At 33.4% G+C, this 22,778-nt stretch overlaps 1 protein-coding gene and 1 long non-coding RNA gene across 2 annotated transcripts; one reads left to right on the forward strand and one right to left on the reverse strand.

Moving 5' to 3' along the window:
* Positions 1 to 3,030: 3,030 nt before the first annotated feature.
* On the forward strand, positions 3,031 to 4,087 carry LOC146918364 (uncharacterized). Its single transcript, XM_085720023.1, has 2 exons — positions 3,031 to 3,361; positions 3,463 to 4,087. The coding sequence occupies exons 1-2, from the start codon at positions 3,145 to 3,147 to the stop codon at positions 3,891 to 3,893; spliced, it is 648 nt and encodes a 215-aa protein (XP_085576149.1). The 5' UTR covers positions 3,031 to 3,144; the 3' UTR covers positions 3,894 to 4,087.
* Positions 4,088 to 12,171: 8,084 nt separating this feature from the next.
* LOC146918365 (uncharacterized) lies at positions 12,172 to 13,839 on the reverse strand. The gene is made up of 2 exons (XR_015016166.1): positions 12,506 to 13,839; positions 12,172 to 12,424 (listed from the first exon to the last, which is right to left on the reverse strand). It is a non-coding gene; the product is annotated as an uncharacterized LOC146918365 (long non-coding RNA).
* Positions 13,840 to 22,778: the final 8,939 nt, after the last annotated feature.

The following is a 22,778-nucleotide window of genomic DNA, read 5'->3' on the forward strand; positions in this document are numbered from 1 at the left end:
CCGTTTGCTGACTAGGAGGATAAGAGACGGCAGGGATCAATTTTGTTAACGGAGAAAAAATGTAGGGATTTTAAAAATATTTTTTGAAATGTAGGGACTATTCTTCGAAGTCCGTTAAAATATAAGGACTACAAACATATTTAACCCTTAATAATAAAGCATCTCTGGTTTTAGTACAAAACCAACAACTTAACGTATCAATTGCTCACAGCCACACGGGTTACCCAAGACTACAGTTCCAACTGATAATAGCCTTTCCCGTTAGCAGGCCAAATTTCAATCAATCATTTCAACGAGAAATGATATTTGAACAACAATTTTTTGACAATTTTTATGACAACTTTATCTTTCATACTCACATTATGTTTTTATTTTATCTCTCTATTAGTTCCAACTGATAAAATACTCACATTATGTTTTCATAATCAATCATTAATAATGTGAGTATTTTATCAACTTGATTTTGCATTAGCACGTAACTCTCCAATTAGTGTGGAATTAATAACTGATGTTACCTTTCCTTTACTATCATTGCAGTTTATCAATGCTAAATTATTGGCAGCATGTACCGTAACATTATTGTCATCGCTACTGTTACTTCAGTTTTGACATGCTTTGTTTTCTTTTTTTGGTTACTAGTATATTATGGATACAAAATTTTCGTAACCCTAGAATTATATTATGGATACAAAATTTCTACCGTTTTTTTTAAAGGACGAAGTTTCTACCGTTGTATATCACTTATGAATTTACGTTGGAGAATCGGTTGCAAATCGTTTTTTTTTTTCACATGTAAGAGTTATAGATTGAGTAACTTACTCAAATAACTTGCTTTAGCCTAGCTAATATGAATAGGACGAGCAAAGTGTGGTTGGAAACCAAATTCATTGTTTTTTATTCTATTCTCAATTATTATGGGTAGTGTTTATGAAGCTCTAACATGATCTGACATCGAGTGGACATTTTCTGCATGAAGTTGTGTTAATCTTGAGGAGTAAATTGGATATTGGATTGCACCAACGATCCACCATGAATTAACTTTTATGGCGGTAGCTTTTACTATGTCACAACAACCCTCTTCTATTTTTGCTAATATCTACAATCTATTTTTTATTCATGTTTTCAACATGTGACAAAACAATTATTCGGAAAATCATCTCTATATAATAAGAGAGGAACTTATTTAATGGTTTAATTTCGATTTAGCGGAAGCAAGACACTATATTTAATGGGGAAAAATGTCTCATAATTAGCTATGCAAAAAATCTAAGCACGATAACGATTTTTTTTACACATTCATTCAATCAAATCACAACCATTGTGTCACATTTATAGATTATTTTATATAATATCTTTTCAAATATATATATATATATATATATATATATATATATATATATATATAGTTATTAATTGAATGAATGTGCTAAAAAAGTTTACATTATCCGTGCTAAAAAAGTTTAACTACACAAACTTAACAAAATAGTGTGGGGGAAACTACCCCACATTAGGAAAACATAGATATATCCAACGCCATAAATTACTAGGTCACATAATAATGTAATTACTTTTTTTTTTTGACAAATAATAATGTAATTACTTAATAAGCGAGATGTGGGATCAAAATAAAAAATATTAATAATAATAAAAAATTGCTTGTGGATGAGAAAAAAGGCACAACAACTTGAAGAAGTTGGTGGTTGCCATGGAGACTTGGGTTTCACGTAGTACCCTGCGAAACAGTAATTGATTTGGACAATTCAACTTGAAATGAACGATTAAAATGTAAAGATGTGTCTTATTTAAACAACTATTCGTAAATTCATAAAGAAAATATGCATCGATACGAAAACCAAATCAATAGAAAGAAAAAATAAAAATATAATGTGATTATGAAAGTGAAAATTATCACATAAATTTTTAAAACGTGATTGTACAAATATCATTTCTCAAATGTAAAGCTCCCAAAATCCTCTGCCGAGATTAAAAGAGGTGTCTAACTGCATTATTTTCTTACAACAATCTAGTTCATTGTAATGGTGGTATGTTTGTTGAGAAAAGAAAGAAAAAAAATGTGTTGGAGGTATTCTTGACCAAACGAGTGGACAAGAAAATCAGGATAAAAGAGAGACTATTTTTTCGATGATTCATAATTTAAGAAAGAGGTATGGTAGTAATACATTAAGCACATTTGTTAAAATCTAAAATAAAAATTTATAAGTTTTATGTGAAGTAAAAAAAGTTAATTTTTAAATTTTCAAGACGCTAAATAAATACGTCATTTACAAAATAAAATTTTAGTGGTAACATTATATTTAAATGGCCACAATACCATATCAATAGTTTTGGAGAAGTTAAATGTTATATTATGGGTAGTACCATAATTGAATGATCGCAATAACATAATAGAGTGGTCATAGTATCATAATATAGTGATTTTAATATTAAATTTGAGTGGTCATAATAGTCATATTTGAGGGTGTAATTCAAACAGTTTTCTACGGAACGGTAGTTAATCACACAATTGTAGCTAGACTTGTTTTATCCTGAAGACGGCTTGGCTGATTGTCTTCCTTGTACAATTTTAGACAGTGTCACGAAACATCTTAAAGAGACCGATTTGATCCTGACTCAAATAGTAAAAACTTTGGTTGATGAAAATTATTTTTCAAAATAGATTTCCAAATAACTTTTGATTGAATTCTTGTTGAAAAGGACTACTTTGTTGTTGATATGTTCAAAATTAAAATTCTTCTTAGAGACACTATTTGATATATGGTGAAAAATTAGAGAAGCTAAGAAAGGGGTATTGGATAGAGATTGTAAGGAACTTTAAAAACTTTCTTAACATGAAATATATGTGACGTCTAAAAATAGTCTTAGTGAAAATGCAATATATCTAAAAATAAACTTCCGAAATTAAAAAAAAAATGCTGAAGGGGGGTGTAGAGAGAAGATGGTTCGCAGTAAGTATAAGATGGAAAAAATATGGCCCAGAAGCCCAAATAACGAAAACAAAACAGTTATCAATCAAGGATTCCACTCCACAAAGCTTGAAACGCACGAAAACAAAAAAACTAGGGTTCCAATTTCCATCCAAATAACCCAATCAATCCTATTCCTAGATAAGAAAAGGTTGAAAAAATGGCGGTGATTGATAGCGAACCGGTGAAGTCACCGTGTGGAGACGAAAATGCCCTCGGGAAGGTTATGGGAAAACACAAGTTCGACGAGGAGGAAGACAGCGACAGCGACATGGAGGAAGTCGTCAGCAAGGAGATAGAATACGACGTCTTTAACGACGACGAACGCCCCCACATCTACCTTAAAGCGATGTATCTGGAATTATCCGACGACGAATGTGAGATCTCGATTTCCTGTTTTTTCTATTGTAAACCCTAATTTTATTATAAACCCTAATATTGGTGGTTGTTCTATCTCTCTATCTGTATGTATATACAGATTCCGACATTGTAGCATTACCTTGTGGTTGTAATCACGACAGCGATTCTGAGTGCGAACGCACAGATTTTAAATTTCCAATGTTCATTGGGAAGTATCGATATTATGTATTAACATCCATCGAACCTTATGTGGAGGAGGTGATGAAAACTGCCTCTGATAGCAAGAATTTTGTTGTTCTTGTTACCAACCTCATCCGCGAAATAAACGACGCTGATTTGCTTAATCTTTTCCAGCCTTATGGTAATGTGATCAATGCCAAGGTTGCTCGTTGTCCTCACACTGGCGTCACCGGTAGCTTTGGCTTTGTTTACTTTGAAAACAGGGATGATGCTCAGCGTGCTATTCACAAACTCGATCGAACTATCCCCCCCAAACATATCAAAGCCACTATCGGAGTTGAATGGGCCATCGCCCCATCAACAACCTAACATTGCCGCCTGGCTGGCCACCTTTCTCGACTCTCGAAGGTCTTTCAATAGTGTGTTTACAATTATCTGCATTATGGACCATTTGTTTCCTTTTTTGTTGATTTCTTCTTCAAATATGTACATTTTCCACTACTAGTTAAATGCATCTATGTGTTTCAGACTTTCAGTTAAATGACATTTGTTGTTTGTTGTTCTTTTCGCTTGCACGGTTAGTTATTAACTTGGCATTTTTAGTTCATTATTAGATTTCTTTGGGAACCCAAAGATGTTGTGAAATTTGAACCCTCATCTAGTTATGGTTATAGTAGTTGTCTTAATCACATTTTTACACATGACTGATTTGATTCTGGTGCTTGTAAATACTAACTAATGATGTAATAAAAATCGGACCGACAACTCAATCAGTCCATCGGAGGTGTATTTGGTCCAATCTAGACTGAAAACTGCTAGGACACAACATGATAACAGACGGTAAATTGATCGAAATCTGTTACTGTTAGTTAAGCTGAAGATGAAGTTTGTGTATGTATTGGCTGTGATTGATGAGAAAGAAAAATCAGATGATTGATTCATTCTACTAAAGTGTGTGTTGTTCGAACTCTCTCCGATGACTGACAAAAACGAACTATCAAGACTTTCTAAACAATTAAAAGAGTGTGATCTGAAATTAATTTTTTATGCTAGCTTGCTTCCATATAATTAGAGAGACTATGAATGCAAAGGTCTTGCACTGGATCCACCATTGAGGCTACTCCATTGCCAAGATTTGAGACATCTACTAGTATGAATGATACATACGCAATGAAGCATGTACACCGATACATACAATGATACCTCGACACCGATAATAGTTTAAGAAAGTTAATTATATTTGTTGGAATCATATCGGTGTCGGAAACTAAATTAAGTTGTTCCTATATCATTTGTGAAACACAAGTAATTAATACTATAAATATGAGTATGAAAGTGAATCATCATTCTTGGTAAAAAGTGAATCATCAATCACAACTTACCATCATCAATAAACTAGTGAAACTTGTGACACCAAATTGACCCAAAGTTTCATCAGTTTTCTACATAGAAGACAAAATCATTTAATCATTAAGCAATTAACATAGGGAAATGCTAACTTGTGTGCATTACATTTAATCTTTAACTTTTTAATGAATTAGATGCACGGAATTTTAGAAAATATTTCTTATTTTTAGGTTTCTTAACATGTACCTTAAGGACACAAGTTAGTACCACCCTTAACATAATTAGCATTATTCTTTAAAAAAACATAATTATGATTATGATATGGTAAGCGTTCTATAAAATTAGCATAAACTTAAGAGTACAACTTCTAAAAGGCAGTTGTTAAATGTTTGGTTACAATTTGATTATGAGCTACTACTGCATTATTGTTTTATGTTTCTTCTTCTAAAGCTTAAAGAACCAAGGAAAGGGGCAATAAAATGGTCCCACATGGATACAAAAATGTAGTATGATAGAGTTTATATACGTCAAAGTGTCTTCAAATTTTGCAATTGATACAGAGGTTGGATTATAAGTTGTCATTTGAGAGATGTGGTCACCTATTATTGATATGATATTATATATTAATGACTTATAATCAAAGCCCTGTATTAATCTTTTATTATAATTGTTTTTATCTCTTTAACTTTACTAAAGAACTCATTCACTTGAGCAATGCCTACTTGATTATTTTGAAACTTGCATTTATTTGCTTATCTAATTCATCAGCAACTATGCTAAGAAACATGAATGTTTCTGGACTTCTACATGCTTCAATGACTATCGTGATAAAGCGGGGACACATATCCTTATAGCATTGTGTTGGGGAGAAATCCATGTCTTCTACCACATCACTAACACCAATAGTGAGTAAATCTCCATTTCTTGTTATCCTTGTCCACCTCTTCAAGATAGAGTGTTCGGACACTGATTTAACATCCATATGAATAAATACTTTTAAATAGTGACAACAAAAATACCAAAGCTCTTAAACTTACGGCATGAGCAATATATTAAATTCTTATCCAAATCAAATGACACTTGCCACTCTCCTGAATACATTGCCATGGAAATAACAAAATCAAATGGTGATGTTTGCATGTTCAAACTTTGGCGTGCTCATATTAAGACTTCAATTCATTATATCGCTTTTCTTTTACAACAATTTCAAAGCGCTTAAATTTTTTGATTATACTTAATGAATATTAATTTTTCTAATTAAGATAACAAGGATAAAATTGAGATAAATGATGATAAGATATAAGCTATTTGGGTTAGCTAATCAAAAAAGGCTATAAGCTAGTAAAAATAAACAATAAGCTTGTGACAAAGTGGTGTGTAATGGACCCAACTGAAGATGAGGGAGCTGAACAACCCAATTGGGACAAAGAGCCTCGTCTAAGGTCCACAAGGAACTGGGTTAGGCCCAAGTGGAGGAATGATTATGTGACTCCTTAATATTCTAGGGTATCGGCTTTGCCTAGTCAATAAGACCTAATAGAATATTCCTTATGCTTTGTAGTCCTTTGTATAGACAGCTGTAGGATAAGGCAGTTAGAGGCAGTACAATCCACAATTGTCAAATAATTATCTTATATGTATTGAAGGGACACTGAAATAAAGGCAATGGTTTGAATTCAGAAAAAACTAAGAGTCCTCTCCACTCACGGAGAAAACTATCCCATCTTCTTTATTTTCTTTATTTCATACTTCAGCATCCTTACATTTGGTGCTTTCATTGAGAGAATTAATGACACAAATTATTCAAACTCCGGAGCAGCAATTTTATCTCGCAAAGTTGTTAGGCTATTCCTATGAAATAGTATATAAACCGGGTGCCCAAAACTGCGTGGCAGACGCCCTTTCGCGAATACATACGACTGCACCTCAATGTTTGCTAATTATTGTTCCTCATTGGGATTTCTTAGCCCAACTTTCCGACTCTTTCAAAAATGATGTTGAATTACAAGCTATGGTTCAAGAAATTTCTCAAGACCCGGCAGCTCATCCCAACTTTGAAATTATCAATGATTTGGTTTTCTTTAAGGGTAAGCTCTATATTCCACCCTCCTCTCCTTTCAAACAGACCCTATTGGAAGAGTTTCATGCTTCACAAATTGGAGGTCATAGTGGAATACAAAAGACATGGGGCCGACTCAAGGAGAACGTATATTGGCATGGCATGAAGGCTGATGTCACTGCCTTCGTTAACAATTGTCAGACTTGCCAGATAACCAAACACCCCACACACGCCCCTTATGGTCTTCTTCAACCTCTACCAATTCCACAAGGAGTGTGGGAAGATGTTTCCTTGGATTTCATAACAGGGCTGCCTTCATACCAAAACAACACAGTCATCTTTGTGGTAGTTGACCGCCTCTCCAAAGCAGCTCATTTCGGCACTCTTCCAACAAATTTCACCGCCGTAAAGGTAGCTGATTTATTTGCTAAAATGGTCTGCAAATTACATGGAATGCCTAAGAGTATTGTCTCGGACAGAGACCCCATCTTCATTAGCAAATTCTGGCGAGATTTGTTTCGATTAAATGGTACAAAACTCCGGATGTCCACTGCGTACCATCCATAAAGCGACGGTCAAACCGAAATCGTCAACAAGGCATTGCAGCAATACCTTCGTTGCTTTGTCCATACGAAACCAAAAGAATGGGGTCACTACATTCATTGGGCCGAATGGCATTACAACTCTTCCATTCACAGTGCCACTGGTGTCATTCCTTTCCAAGCAGTCTATGGCAAGCCACCACCCTCACTGCTCATGTATATTGCTGGAACTAGTCATATTGAAGCTGTGGATTCAGAACTCACCAACCGCACTGCAATTCTGGAGAAATTGTGGAAAAAGCTCAGCAAGGCACAACAAACTATGAAGTTGTATGCAGACAAACAAAGAATCCCACACAGTTTCAAGAAAAGAGATTCTGTTTTTGTGAAAATAAGGCCTTATAGGCAAACTTCAGTGGCAGGTCATAGAGTTCACAAACTAGCTCAGCGTTACTATGGTCCTTTTAAGATAATTAACACTATAGGGGACGTCGCATTTGAGCTTCAACTGCCACCTACCAACAAGATTCATCCAGTTTTCCATGTTTCGAAGTTGAAGCCTTGCTTAGGTGACTCCACACCACCCTTGGAGCTGCCTCTAGATGATAAGAACAACCAGCCTCTCATTCAGCCGGTTACAATTCTGAACTGGCAACGCGGGGCAGATCCCTCTCAAACTAAGGTCTTCATACAATGGAGTAGAACATTTCCAGAAGACGTTACTTGGGAGTTTTTCTAAGAGCTGAAGCAGTCTTATCCTCGCCTGCACCTTGAGGACAAGGTCCTTCTTGATGGGGGAGGGATGTAATGGACCCAACTGAAGATGAAGGAGTTGATCAGCCCAATTGGGACAAAGAGCCTCGTCTAAGGTCCACAAGGAACCGGGTTAGGCCCAAGTGGAGGAATGACTATGTGACTCCTTAATATTCTCGGGTAGCAGTTTTGCCTAGTCAATAAGATCTAATAGAATATTCTTTATGCTTTGTAGTCCTTTGTATAGACAGTTGTAGGATAAGGCAGTTAGAGGCAGTACAATCCACAATTGTCAAATAATTATCTTATATGTATTGAAGGGACGCTGAAATAAAGACAATGATTTGAATTCAGAAAAAACTAAGAGTCCTCTCCACTCACGGAGAAAACTATCCCATCTTCTTTATTTTCTTTATTTCATACTTCAGCATCCTTACATGGTGGTTATCAAATAAGATTTTTTTAGTCAAATGAATTTATAAAAATAAGGTATAAACTATAAGCTCAAAATTTTGTCTTACCAAACATACTCATAATATGCGGTCGAGTCCTTACCAAAGAGACCGCTATCATACGTAGTTGTGATTATCATTTCGGTTTATCAATGCTAGGTTTTGGCAGCGTGTATCGTAACATTATTGTCGTTGCTACCGTTACTTTAATCAAGACCCTAAATATGTCGGTTTCAAAATAAAATTCTACTATTTTTGAACTTCTTATTATTTATCAAGTACGTATTGTAAGACACTTGTTAATAAATCCAAAAAGATTTGCCATTTCAAAAAAAAAAATCGAAAAAGAAATTTTAAGATGTTGGAAAAATTAATCTAGAGCGAGAAACATTATTAACCCTGAAATCCAAAAAGAAATATTAAAATGTTGGAAAAATTAAGCTCAAATTTTTTGTACGATTTTGTAGAGCTTATGGAAGAGTCGTACCATGCTTGTTTGGCAAAACACAACTGAAACTTGCCAAACTGTTCTAGAGCGTACAAATGCAGCTGGTATGCATAATGTTGAACACAGGGGCGGAGCCACCCCCAGCTAACCTGGGCACTAGCCCGGGCTCAGTGGCGGATCGCTTAGGAGACCCATAGGAGCCACTGCAGGTCTGCAGCCCCCAAGTTACCTATAATTATCATCTTATCCATAATTTATCAAATGTTACATGCGCGCTGTAGTGGATTGGTGAGCTCCCTAACACGCAGAGGGCATGGGTTTGATCCATGCTATTCAAAAAATGAGTTCCTATGGGGACTTGAACCACCGTTCTCCATGTTAGATTCAACAAAATAAACCACTGCACCAATCCACAATTTTGTTAGTATCCTAAAACTGTTTAATATATATTCTGAAAATATTTGGCAAAATATTTTGCCCAGGCTCTACACAATTCCTGGCTCCGCCACTAACATGTAGTAACTGCGGGTACAGTTGTTGCGCTCAAGTGTCGTGGCAGAAACCGGCAAGTAGCAGGCTGAAGTGTAATGTAGACGCATCATTTTTGGCGGCTTTAAATTGTGTTGTTTTGGTTTGTGCATTCGAGATGAAAATGGTAATTTTATTAAGGCAAAAACAATGTGGTCGAATCCGGTGCGGGCAACGGACATTGGTGAAGCTTTGGGACTTTCACATGCCTTACATTGGGTGCGAGACTTACAAATTATGAATGTGGACTTTGAACTAGATTCAAAAAGGTTGTAGATTACTACAATTGAGGCCACAATGACATTTTCGAATTTGGTGCAATGATAGAGGATTGCAGAAGACGTTGTCAAGCTAATTTTCCAAACTTTAAGGTTGAGTTTAGTCGGAGGCAAGTGAATAAGGTCGTTCACACCGTTGCACGAGAGACGACTTTCTTAACTAATCTCCATGTTTTTAATGTTGTACCTTCTTGTATTTCCACATTGATTTCTAATGAAAAGCTATATGCTATTTTTCCAAAAAAAAAAAAATGTTGGAAAAATTAATCTAGAACGTGACATGATGAAAGAAACATTATTGGTTCTGCGGTGACGAAAATTGATTTTGAAAGAATTGATTTTGTAAAATTGATTTTAGTTAAAAGTGAGTTTACAGTAAAGTGATTTATGTTTGGATAACTTTAAAGTAAAAGTGATTCATGTCAAAAATGTTGTTTGGATAGTTTGAATTAAAATTGATTTTGGATGTATAAATTACTAAAAAGGGCCTAATACAATTTCCATCTACTGCCATATGCTTGTGAAACATTATATCAAACATCTCCAAGGTAAGAAAATTTCCTTCAACGAACAAACACTAAAAATTGGACCGAAAACCAGTAATCTCAATTCTGGACTTAGTAGCTAGAAACATCAAAGAATTCATCAGGCAATATGTTAAACATAGACCAAAATGGTAGGAGCTTTGATTGTAGTTTTTTTTTTTGTCTAAACTCTTCCCTCCTTCAAATAATTGTCAAAAATCTAACCACATCCTGAGGCAAAGATGTTGTTAGTTGAATTTTATAGTAACAACTTGAATTCCTGAGGCGATTGTAGTTTCCCTCATTTAACCAGATTCAACGAAATCAATAGCAATACAAACAGTTATCTTTAGCAGTTTCCTAGAGTAGATCCAAGACATAATAAAGGCCTTCAATCTCTCTCGTTGAAGTTTTGAAAGTGGTAGGAGACTTTCATGGTTGTTAATAAGGGCAGTGAAGGAATAAAAAGAATTCTGAAAAGGCAAACTGACAAAAAATAGTGAATTGATTTGGGGCTGAATGTAGAAGCTAGGATTTCTGGCTTCTTGTAGAATTGATTCTAGAAGGCAGAATCAATTATTGGATAGGAAACCAAACATGCCAGTAAAAGAGAAAAATCACGTTTAAGGGTCTAAACGTGAGTTTGGGATGCGCAAACGGGTAACCAAACAGAGGCTAACCCCCTTTTCCCTCCTTTTTTTTACACGTTTTCTATGGACCCCATCTCACGCGTCTAGAAAAATTGGAAAGTTTTTTTTTTTTCTGAGAGAAAAAAATTGGAAAGTTTTATTTTATTTATATTTATATTTTGCTTTGAGGGATAGAGTAAATGGAAAGTCGAAAATCGAAATCACCATGAAAGCATAAGAAGGATATGTATCAAAGAATATTATCAATATACTAAATTTCATCCATAATAATTACATATACAAAAATTAATAGAAAATAATCAATGAAGCATGTATGTAATCACCAGCGCCACCAACATAAGAGAATAAGCAATTCCTTGATCCAGAATCTGAGCATCACTAGTAGGAGTAGGTGCTGGAGAAATATCAAAATTCTGAGCATGACCCATGTGAGAAATTGCCAAGAACAAAATAGTAAGAAGTGGGAAGATGAAAATATTCATTGTCTTCATTATTTTCTTGGGAAAAAGAAGCTAGAAGATGATGGAAAATTTGAATAACTCAACTATGAGGAGCTAAGAAAATCTTAAAGTTAAAGAATATGTATTTGATTATGAATTTTGATTTGAGCTTGAATGAAGGGAAAAGTTGTATTTATAGGTAGAGAAAGAAGGAAAGTAAAATGTGGCGTCTAAGAAATTTCAAAGAAACAAAGAGCTATTTCGACACGGTTGGTGCGACTCGTTGACTTGGGTGCTGACATCATTGAACTCTTAAGTTTTCAAAAATCAATTGTAAAAAAGAAAAAAGTTTTCTAGAAACACTTTTCATATTGTTAATTCTAGAAAATTATTGCATATAGGAGTAATTTCTGTTTAAGGATTTTAACACTTATAGTGTTTTTTCTCTTATAAAAATTTAGGATTAGAGAATGGTACCTGATTTAAAGTCAGAAACATATCTTAGATTCAAATAACATTTACAAATGAATTGATATTTATCTCCTTCGAACGACATTAGCGAAATTTGAATCAAAAACCTCCTAAATTCAAGATATATTTTTCAGATACATCAGTTACACAATGAATCTAAAAAGTAAATTGTTTCTTATAATAAGGACCGAAGGAAATATTAATTTTGCATATTTATCTCGATAGCTATTAATATCATAAGAGATCAATAGAACCCACACCGTTGGACCAAACACCAGAGATCTGCCATAGACTCTACCATAACATCAAACCAAACACCAAAGATGTGCCACAAACTCTAACACCAAAGATGTCCACCCAATCAGTCTACTTTTCATACAATCCACCACATAATTCTAGAAATTAAACCTTCGTGGGTCTCCACCAATAGGAAGACCAAGATACAAAAAAGGGATCATACAATCCACCACATAATTCTAGAAATTAAACCTTCGTGGGTCTCCACCAATAGGAAGACCAAGATACAAAAAAGGGATCCTACCCATTCTACAATTCATTACCAAAGATCCCACTAACATCCAAGACTCAACAGCATTAACTTCAACCAACATACTTTTGTGAAAATTTGCCTTCAGTTCTGAAATCACCTTGAAAAGAATGAGGACTGCTTTCAATGCTCTAACATTCGCTAGACTTTTTTCTCCCAATAAAAAAGTGTCCTCCGCAAATTGTAAATGCACAAATAAAAGAGTTTTTTTTTTTTTTTTTTACAGAAACAAATACAACTTATTTCATTAATAACAATGCTCTCAATATAAGATGACATATAATCATGAATGTAGAAATTAACATACGATAATGAAGCCTTAGCTTACAAATGAACAAGCTTATTTATTTGTTTCATAACGACACTTATTTTAAAGTTTTGGAAAAATTTAAGTAAATCTTTGCAAATATCAAGAATTGATTCAAACATGGAATTGGTTGGTCCTCGTGAGCTTAGCTCAGCTGGTTGGGACAATGCATAAAATATGCAAGGTCCGGGGTTCAAACCCCGGCCACTACCAAAAAAAAAAAACATGGAATTGGTATTGAGATTGCTAGAAATGTTGTCAACCACTTGATTACAATCAAGTTTAATAGGCATCTTAGATAAACCCAAATTACCAAGCCTCTTATTGCTTCCTTTAACCCCATTGCTTCAGTCTCATGAGGTCGTGGAAAACCCTTGTACCAAGTTGTATTTGCATTTATGTACTCTTCTTTCTCCCCTCTAAGACACATCTACACACCTTAACAACCTTGTTCCTTAAAGATTTTTTCATCAATATTACATTTTACCTGTCCCTTTGCCGAACTTCTTGGCCATCTGCCTCGGTCTTTACTTGTTATCGTAGTGCTACGTTGCTTGCCTAGTTCTCTTCGCTCTTTATTGTCAAGGACTTACTTCATCAAAGCAGTACATCTCAAGCCATTTGAATTGGGATGCGTTGATTAGTATCAATGTTATTTTAAAGCTTACCATTCATTCTCTTCCAAATGCACCACAAAGTCATGACGAAAATAATGAGTTATTGAGGAGATAATTGCTTTAATAACTGGAAAAAGATATACAAAACCATCCTTAGTTTCCAAGTTCTCCTGGATAAAATGCGAAAGACCTGCTACTTCTTACATTGCTTCCAACTCAACACACCTAAAAAAAATGTCAATCATTTTCATACGACTTCTCACACATCATGTAACGATCACTACACTGGACACCTTGAGTTTGTCTTCCACATCACTATTAAACATGATGTACGTTGATCACGTTTGTCTTCCACGCAGGGCCGTCCCTATATATTTGGAGGCTCGGCTCTCAATAAAAAATAGGCCCCTAATAAAATAAAAATATAATTTTTTTTAAAAGAGCAATCATCTATTTAAATTGAAAATAAGATCCGTAAAAATAAAAATACAACTTCAAGCTAATATCTTTATCAATCTTCTAGGTTGTTTTAATTTCCCTAGTTAATTTGCACACATGTAAAAATAAAAGGTTTATAATGTTTTATTTGAGAGAATAATTATAATGTTTGTTCTTTAAAAAAATTATGATGTTTGTTGTTAGAGAATTAGAGCTTTACTATTTTATACGATAAGTATGGACGAAAAATTACAAGTAATGCTCTAAAAAAAATATTGTTTTTTTATTTGTAAATGTAGAATCTAATATGTTAAGGAGAATTTGGTTGAATTGAATAGAGTATTCATGATAGACGAGACTCAAATTAAAAATTTAATAAAAGAAAAAAAGGAAAAGAGAAAAAAGGGATAGAAAAATTAATCAAAGAAGAAAAACTAAGAAAAGGAAAAGAAAAATCAATCAAAGAAAGAAGAAGAAAAGGAAAAGAAAAATTAATCAAAAAAAAAACAGAGAAGAAATTTAAAAGAAAACATAAAACAGAGAAGTTAAAAGAAAACATAAAACAGAGAAGAAAAGAAAGAAGAAGAAAAGGAAAAGAAAAATTAATCAAAAAAAAAAAAACAGAAGAAACTGAGAAGAAATTTAGAAGAAAACAAAAAACAGAGAAGAAATTTAAAAGAAAGCATAAAAGAAAACAGAGAAATCCTGGGTGTTGAAAACACTTGACCTGCGCATGGAAAACACTCATTTATACCACTGGGACAAGAGAACAATTGTGAAATATCTATCGCGCTATTTCTATATATTATGTTTTTGTATGCAGTATACAAAAAAAAAAAAAACATTTGGGCCCCCAAAATTTGGAGGCCTAGCTCAGTAGAGCTGTTTGCACCCCCTCAAGGACGGCCCTGCTTCCACGCATGTGTATTTTGGTCAATTATATCGTTTACCAGGAAGTCCTCCGTTCCCATAATCATAGGACAAATAACATAATCCCGTTCTTCATCACCAATCCAAGGATCATGCCACGCCCTTGTCTTCGACCTATCCCCTAAACGCCATCCAAGACCTAAAGGAGTTCATTTTTTAATTTCACCATTCTAGAGTTATGTGATGTGGCCGACCTTATTATTATTTTTTCTTCAGATGTGGTAGGCCACTCAGAACAAAATAACCTATTACAATTTTTTTCTTCTTTTTATCGATAACGTGACATGAATATAGAAGCTTTAGCTAAGATTTACACGTTTTCTTTTGACCTAGCAATCTCACGCGTTTGGAAAAGAATGTAAAGTTGAACTTATGAACGTTTGAAAGCACAAGAAGGAAATGTATCAAAGAATATTATTAATACTAAATTTCATCAATAATAATTACATATACAAAAATATTCTGGAATTTTCTTCTACAAACATCAATAGTAAAAAATATATATCAATGAAGCATGTATGTAATCACCAGCGCCACCAACATAAGAAAATAAGCAATTACTTGATCAAGACTCTGAGCATCACTTGTAGGAGTAGGTGCTGGAGAAATATCAAAATTTTGAGCATGACCCATATGAGAAATTGCCATGAACAAAATAGTGAGAAGTGGGAAGATGAAAATATTCATTGTCTTCATAATTTTCTTGGGAAAAAATAGCCTAGAAAATAATGGAAAAGTAGAATAAATTGGAATTGAGAAAATCTTAAAATTTAAGGGTATGTGTTTGAATATGAACTTAGGGGAAAAAAATGGGTGGCGTTTAGCCTGGGCAAGTAAAGTTCTTTCCCACCATGGGAAAATGCCTTTTTGCTGCACAGGTGTAAGTTGCAAAGGGTTGTGGCCAAACAAAAAAAATCCTGCATTTATATTTTTTAATGTTGTTGGTATTTTACTAGTGTACCTCCCCATTCTCTCACATCTACCTCATCTTCACTATTTTACTTCATCAACAACCATATCCTTTATCACCGTCAATTGTATTTTTTAGTTGGGATTTTTTTTATCAAACACTTTGCTCAAACCACCAACAACAGCCTCCTGTATAGTATCTTTGGCATTCTCCTGAGTTTCCAAATTCTAGACCTTGTCTGTATCTCCTCTAAGTGGTTCACACCAACAGGACCATCCACACCTATTTTCTTTGCAAGTATAAAAAAGCTTATAAGAGTACCAAGTAGACAGAATCGCGATCCAACTCGCAGGATCGTACGAGTTTGCGATCTTGCAATCCCCATCGTACCAGAACGTCACCGGAATCGGTGGAAGCGGTCGGAATCGCAATCTGGTGGGAGCGGTCGGAATCGCCGTGAAAATGCGTGAGATCGGTGGAATAGAGCGTCTTCCTCATAATCTCGGGTTCGTGGGTCGGGTTCGTGACCCGGTTGCTTAAAAACAAAACAATAAACATTTTCCTTAATATTTTGTACTCTTCACGTTTTTGCTCAATAATTATTCTAATTAATTGCTCAATAATTATTTTGTATTTGACAACATTATAATAAATTAATATCAACATTATAATAAATAGAAACATAGGGTCAATTCAGTCCGAAAATTTTGGATGAGAAACAGCAAGCCCAAAACAAATTTCTAAAGCCCATGAATTAATTAAAAAAATAAATCAATAAAACAAATGATAAATTGTTATTTAATTAATGGTGGGGTCGGTTTTTTTGGTCCACCATGTAACCATCAAAAAGTTACAACAATTACCAAGTCATAGATCTAAGCCATTCAAATAAAAAACTATTAAATCAATGGCTATGATTAAACTTTCCCATGATGGGAAAGAACTTTCCTTTCCCATGCTAAACCCCACCAAAAAAATGGTATTGGTATTTATAGGTAGAGAAAGAAGGAGGAGTAAAATGTGGCGTCTTAGAAATTTCAAGGAAAGTTGCTGAGTTTGAAAACGTGTCAGCTATTTCGACTCGTTGACTCAAGTGGTGACATCATCATACCAAGAATAAAAAATGGAAACATGAGTGTATGTTACATGTGTGCAATGTGCAACTAATATTGTTGTCTCAATAATATAGCTGTGTTTTTGTGCCTTCCAAGTTGAGATTCTCAAGTTACAACTATCAAAGATTCATTGAACTCCAAGTTTTCTAGAATAATGTCTCATATTGACTCTAGAAAATTATTCGATATATAGTTGAATAATAGTTTATTCACACTATTAACCGTGCAAATTCATGCCTAACCAATTGACAATAAGTAAAATAAAAATCAATTTATTTTTATAGTTCATGTTTGATTTTTTTTTTATTCTATTAAAAAAAATGTTTGAATTTTTTATATGTGAGTTAGATATATCACAGCAAACCACTGTGATTTTGTAAAATTTAAACATTTTGTAAAATCTATAAAGTGTAGTTTTTTAAAATCAAGATTAACTTGCTTCAAAAAAAAAAAAAAAATCAAGATTAACTTGTCGTGGTTTGAACATATCCACTATAATTTTAATTGTGCACTGACATTTTTACTTTTTTTGGGTCTAATGTTTTCAAGTTAACTGTAGTGTAGTGTGGTGTAGCGTTGCTTTCTTGGTCGCCTTATTATTTAAAATAAAATTATGGACTTTTTTTTAAAAGAAGTTTGATTCTAGTCCTTCACAATATTGAATTCATATTAGTCTCAAAGTACGAAAATGTATCATTTAGCCTCTTATAAAAATAAATGGAATATGTCAATCTTTTTGTCAAAATATTTAGTACCAATTATTTTTTTGGCGTGTTTCTTTAACTATAACATGCTTATGTGGCACTCCACATGTCATGCAACACACCATACATGTCTAATAAAAAATCCAAAGACATTTGGTTCTACACGGTTTTATCTGAGGTTGTTTTGGTCCACAAAAAAGTTTTAAAAGCCCTACATTAGATAATTCCATTTCTTTTCTTCCCCGTTAAAGGATAAAAAATGCACTATCTCCTTCAATAAATAGTTTTTCATACGCATCACTTAAGAATCAAACCATGCATGTATCAAATGTTTAAGAGAATTAAATATATCAATAGTGTTATACTATATTGGTAAATCCAATTAGTTTGTACTCAATCTAAAAGTTCACTTAAAAGCAATAAATTATTAAAAAAAATCAATTTTAAATTGAAAATAATTAGACATAATTGCACTTTTGATCCTTCTATTTTATGAAATTCACGAAAACTACGTACCCTCCTTTTTTAAATCGTATTTGTTGAAATTTGGTCTAACTTACACGCAAAAAGGTTATTTTTTTGGCTAAAGAAAGTGGATTTTAGTCTCAAAAGTGATATTTTGGCTTTAGTTTCAACATAGGAAAATATGAGTTGAAACCAAAATTGCAATAAATATGAAAAGAGGGATCAAAAAGTTCAATTTTAAAAAAATATGACTATTTTCTTGATTTGATAATATAGAGGGATTAAAAATACAATTAAGCTTAATAAATTTTATTTTGGCAAATTTTATTTTACCAACCAGGAGCCTGCTATCTCTGATGCTACTACAGACTTCATTTGGCATAAGTAGGTTCCCTTGAAGGTTTCGATTTTGGCTTGGAGACTCTTTCGGAACATGTTACTTACAAAGGATAATTTGCTGGTGGGCGGCATTCTTTCTCATGTCCCTGTTTTGCTTCTATATGGGGTCTTGTTAGGTCTTGGCTTGACATTTGTTCCGCTGTTCAATACTATTTACAGGAACATGCTATTCAATTTGCTTATTTATCAGGCAGTTTGCGAGTAAGTCGATTTTTTTTTTTTTTGCAGCTAGTTTGACTTTATTGTATTTGAGTTTTCTGGAATGAAAGGAATCATCGTATTTTCAAGAACATCGGAACCTCTATCTATCAGTTGTTAGATAAAGTGAAATTATTTTTCTATTGGTGGATGAAGACAACTAATATTAATATTCGTCATAATTTTCATATGTGGTGGTTGAGCCTGTTTGTTTGTCTAGACATCGACTAATTTGTTGTGATTTTGCCTCTATTGTGGCGTGCTTTACTGTATACTTTTGAGGTTCTTTTTGACACACCTTGTACTATCAAGGACGCTCCTTTATTAGTAATATATCTTATTTTTGCTTGTTAGAAAAAGAAATTAATTGAACGGGGCGAAATTGGTCGTTTTAATTTATGATTCAAATGAAAAATAAAGTATTTTTTTAGGGGAAATAAATAATATTTATTTTTATTTGTCACTCATATAGTTCATATGATATCATATATTCAAATTGGCACGCCTTGACCATGTTATATCCGCGTGAGAACTGTGAACTGATTTTTTAATGGAAGGCATTGAAAAAGTTTAAATGTGTGTGACAATTGGACATTAAATTATGAGTATTCTATTTTGATATGTAGTTATGATGGTGATTGTTTGTCCTGTTTAAAATAATAAAAGAAAATCAACAATTCCATTTACAAATTTCTTTTGATATGATCACACATCTGTTAAACAATAATATCTCATGAGTCATGAGTTCAATTTGTCTATCCCATGATTGTCAAAAAAACAAAACTGTCTATCCCTAGCAATAAAAAAATGAAAAATAAAAAGGAAATCCGCGTCAAGAAAAGTTGATTTACACGAAACATACGAAAAACTGTAACAAAAAAAAAAATACGAAAAGTAGAGAATAAATAAAAGAAGAAAAAAAGCAAGAGGTAGCAGAAGCTAGATATTCCATGAGGCTATCGCAACAAAAAATCTATTCCATGAAGCAAATGTGTCAAAGAAAATTTCTAAAATTTCATTAATAACTAAGAATAATTATAATACAAAAAAAAATGTGGAACCTCGTCAACAAATATTAAGAGAAATTACAAAAATAAAAAAGGAAAAAAATATCAATGAAACATGTATGTAATCACCAACGCCACCAACATAAGAAAGTAAGCAATTCCTTGATCCAGATTATGAGCATCACTGGTAGAAGAAGGTGCTGGAGAAATATCAAAATCTTGAGCTTGAACCAAATGAGAGATTGCCATGAAAAACAAACTAAGAAGTGGGAAGGTGAAGATACTCATCATGGTCTTCATTTTCTAACGTGATAATTGATTAAGTTTTTGGGAAAATAAAAGGGAGAAAATTAATTATGGAAATATTGAACAAAATGTTAAAGGGAAGATGAGAAAATATCAAAGAGGGTATGTTTTTATATTTTGAAGAGGAAAAAATGGTAGGTTGTATTTATACATGTGAGGAAGAGAAGAAGAAGGGAAATGTCGAAGGTGGTGCATGGTGGCGTCAACGAGAAATTTCAACAATTTTGTAGACGCAAGCAATGACCATGTTGGCAACTTGTTGACTCGGGTAGGGACAAAATAAAATTGAGGGTGGAGGCTAAAAAGGGAGAAATATAATATATATCTAATATACTATATGCCTCTGAAAAAACAAAATATATGATACACTCTATACCAAAAACAAAATGTATATCTCACTCTCGATTCAAGCATGAGTGGGCTCAAAGATAAATCCTCAAGTCATTTGCATCGCCTTGTATAGTCCTAGCATTTAGTTTTTTTCCGGTATTTATATGGATGAGATCGAAGAGTTGACATGGGTTTACGGTTGATTTACATTCATTATCTTACATTAATGCTAGTATTTGTTGGCAGCAATTTCAGTTACTTTGACTCAAAAGGAGATGCAAATTCTAAATATTTTCATGACATTATGTCAAATCGTCGTTGTGGAAATGGACTTACTTCTATTCTTGTTGAAGACGCTCAAGTGGAGGGAGTGGGTAATGTGCATAATGCTGTTTGTTCTTATTAATTTGGGGCTCATTTCAAGACTCGTAATGTTGAGAGGCCTAGTGTGAATAATTTTGAGTTTCGTACTTTGACTCCTATAGAAGGAGTAAATTTGACTAAACCTTTTCGTATGGAGGAAGTGAAAGCTGCAGTTTGGGATTGTGAAAATTATAAGAGTCATGGTCTAGATGGCATCAGTTTTGGTTTTATTAAAGAATTTTGGAATGAAATCAAATACGACATTATGAGATTCATATTTGAGTTCCATCAGAATGGAAGACTAGCTAAAGGTATTAATTGTACTTTTACTGCTCTTATACCAAAGATCGATAGTCCTTAGTGTTTGAATGATTTCCGACTCATTTCTCTAGTGGGAAGTTTGTATAAAATTATGGATAAATTGTTAGCAAATAGACTATGGCTAGTTATTGAGGGGAGTAATTTCTGAGTCACGGTCAGGTTTTGTGAAAGGCACGCAAATTCTTGATGGGATTCTTATAGCCAATGAGGTGGTGGGCGAGTCTCCTAAGTTAAAGAAGGATTTGTTGTTGTTTAAAGTGAATTTTGAAAAAACATATGAGATCTGTTGATCAGGGGTATTTGGATGTTGTTACAGAAAAGTGATGTTTCCAACACTTTGGAGGAAATGGATGAAGGGGTGTTATGTTACTACTACAATTTCTGTTTTGGTAAATGAAAGTCCTGGTGAAGAATTTCCATTGAAAAGGGGGTTGAGGCAAGGTGACCCTCTTTCTCCTTTTTTATTTTTGTTGGCAACATAAGGTTTACATGTTACGATGACAACCATGGTGGGATCTAATATTTTTACGGTATCGAATTGGCAAGTATGACCCTACTGTTATTTTCCATCTTCAATTTGTCGATGATACACTGATTTTTAGGGTTAAAAGTTTGGTGAATGTCAGAGCTATGCATGTAGTTCTTTTGCTTTTTGAAGCTATGTCGGGTTTAAAAGTTAATTTTAACAAAAGCTCGTTGGTTGAAGTTAATGTCAATGATTTTTAGCTGAATGAGGCGGCTTTACCTCAACCATGTCTCTAATTGAGCAACAACCTTAGGATCTGGTTTAACCACTTTTATCTTTTTGTTATTTTTATATTTTGCTAGGTATGAGTGTATGAGTATTTTAGCTTGCACTCCTATCTCTACTCGGTTTAGTTTTGTTTTATTCGTTTGTGTGGCTTCTTGATTCTTATATCAATGAACATCAAATCTGAAATAGAATGGGCTAAGATTATAATGATCTTCTTCTATCCAAATTATATCTTTTTGAAATGGTTCTATCCAACTTAGCTCTCAATATATATGAGCATAATACTTTATTATTATTTTTATGCACAAAAGTCATTTGAGCGCTTTGAAATAAGTCTAATGTCTGATTAATTTTTTGTTTTAAGCCTCAATTGTTTCTAATAATGCAGTGAGACTTACCATCTTCTACAATAACCTCATAATCTCTTTCAATTATTGGTTGTGAGGTTATCGTGAAAGACAGTCCTCAGTACATTTCTAGATACATTAAAAAATAACAACAAGCAACCTTAGTAACGTATTAGATTTATTCCATTTGACTTACATGACATTTGTTCATAGAAGTAATAATAAATTAGTCCATATTCTAGCCCAAGATGCTCATATTGGGAGCAATAAAATTTGGATATAAGATATATAAATATATATATATATATATATATATATATATATTCTATGCTATATAAATATATCTATTTTAAGTTCCCTCAAAAAAAAAAAAATCTATTTTAAGTATAATATACATTAAAGAGATACAAACTTCACCTCAAAAAAATAAAATTTAAAGAGATGCAAACTTGTCTACCAAAAAAGAAATACAAACTTTTGGTGTGATTTCTTTCTTTCTAAATTTACCGGATATAAAAATTATTTTATACTAGACTTTTGACCCGTGTGTCGCACGAGTTTTCTCGACTATAATAGAGACCAATAAATAATCTTTAACCCGTAAGATCATTGATATGGTATCCATTTAAAAATGTATCTTTTAACCTCTTATATAAAAATATAGAGACCAATAAATAATCTTTAACCCGTAAGATCATTGATAT

Source organism: Medicago sativa, chromosome 6 (assembly GCF_051527215.1).
Source record: "Medicago sativa cultivar Bolivia chromosome 6, Bolivia_mono, whole genome shotgun sequence".
NCBI lineage: Eukaryota > Viridiplantae > Streptophyta > Magnoliopsida > Fabales > Fabaceae > Medicago > Medicago sativa.

Bases quoted from the DNA above. Each gene is read 5' to 3' on its own strand.
- LOC146918364 (XM_085720023.1), top strand. From the start codon at position 3,145: ATGGCGGTGATTGATAGCGAACCGGTGAAGTCACCGTGTGGAGACGAA. The intron at 3,362-3,462 runs GTGAGATCTCGA...ATGTATATACAG, and splicing joins GGAATTATCCGACGACGAAT to ATTCCGACATTGTAGCATTA.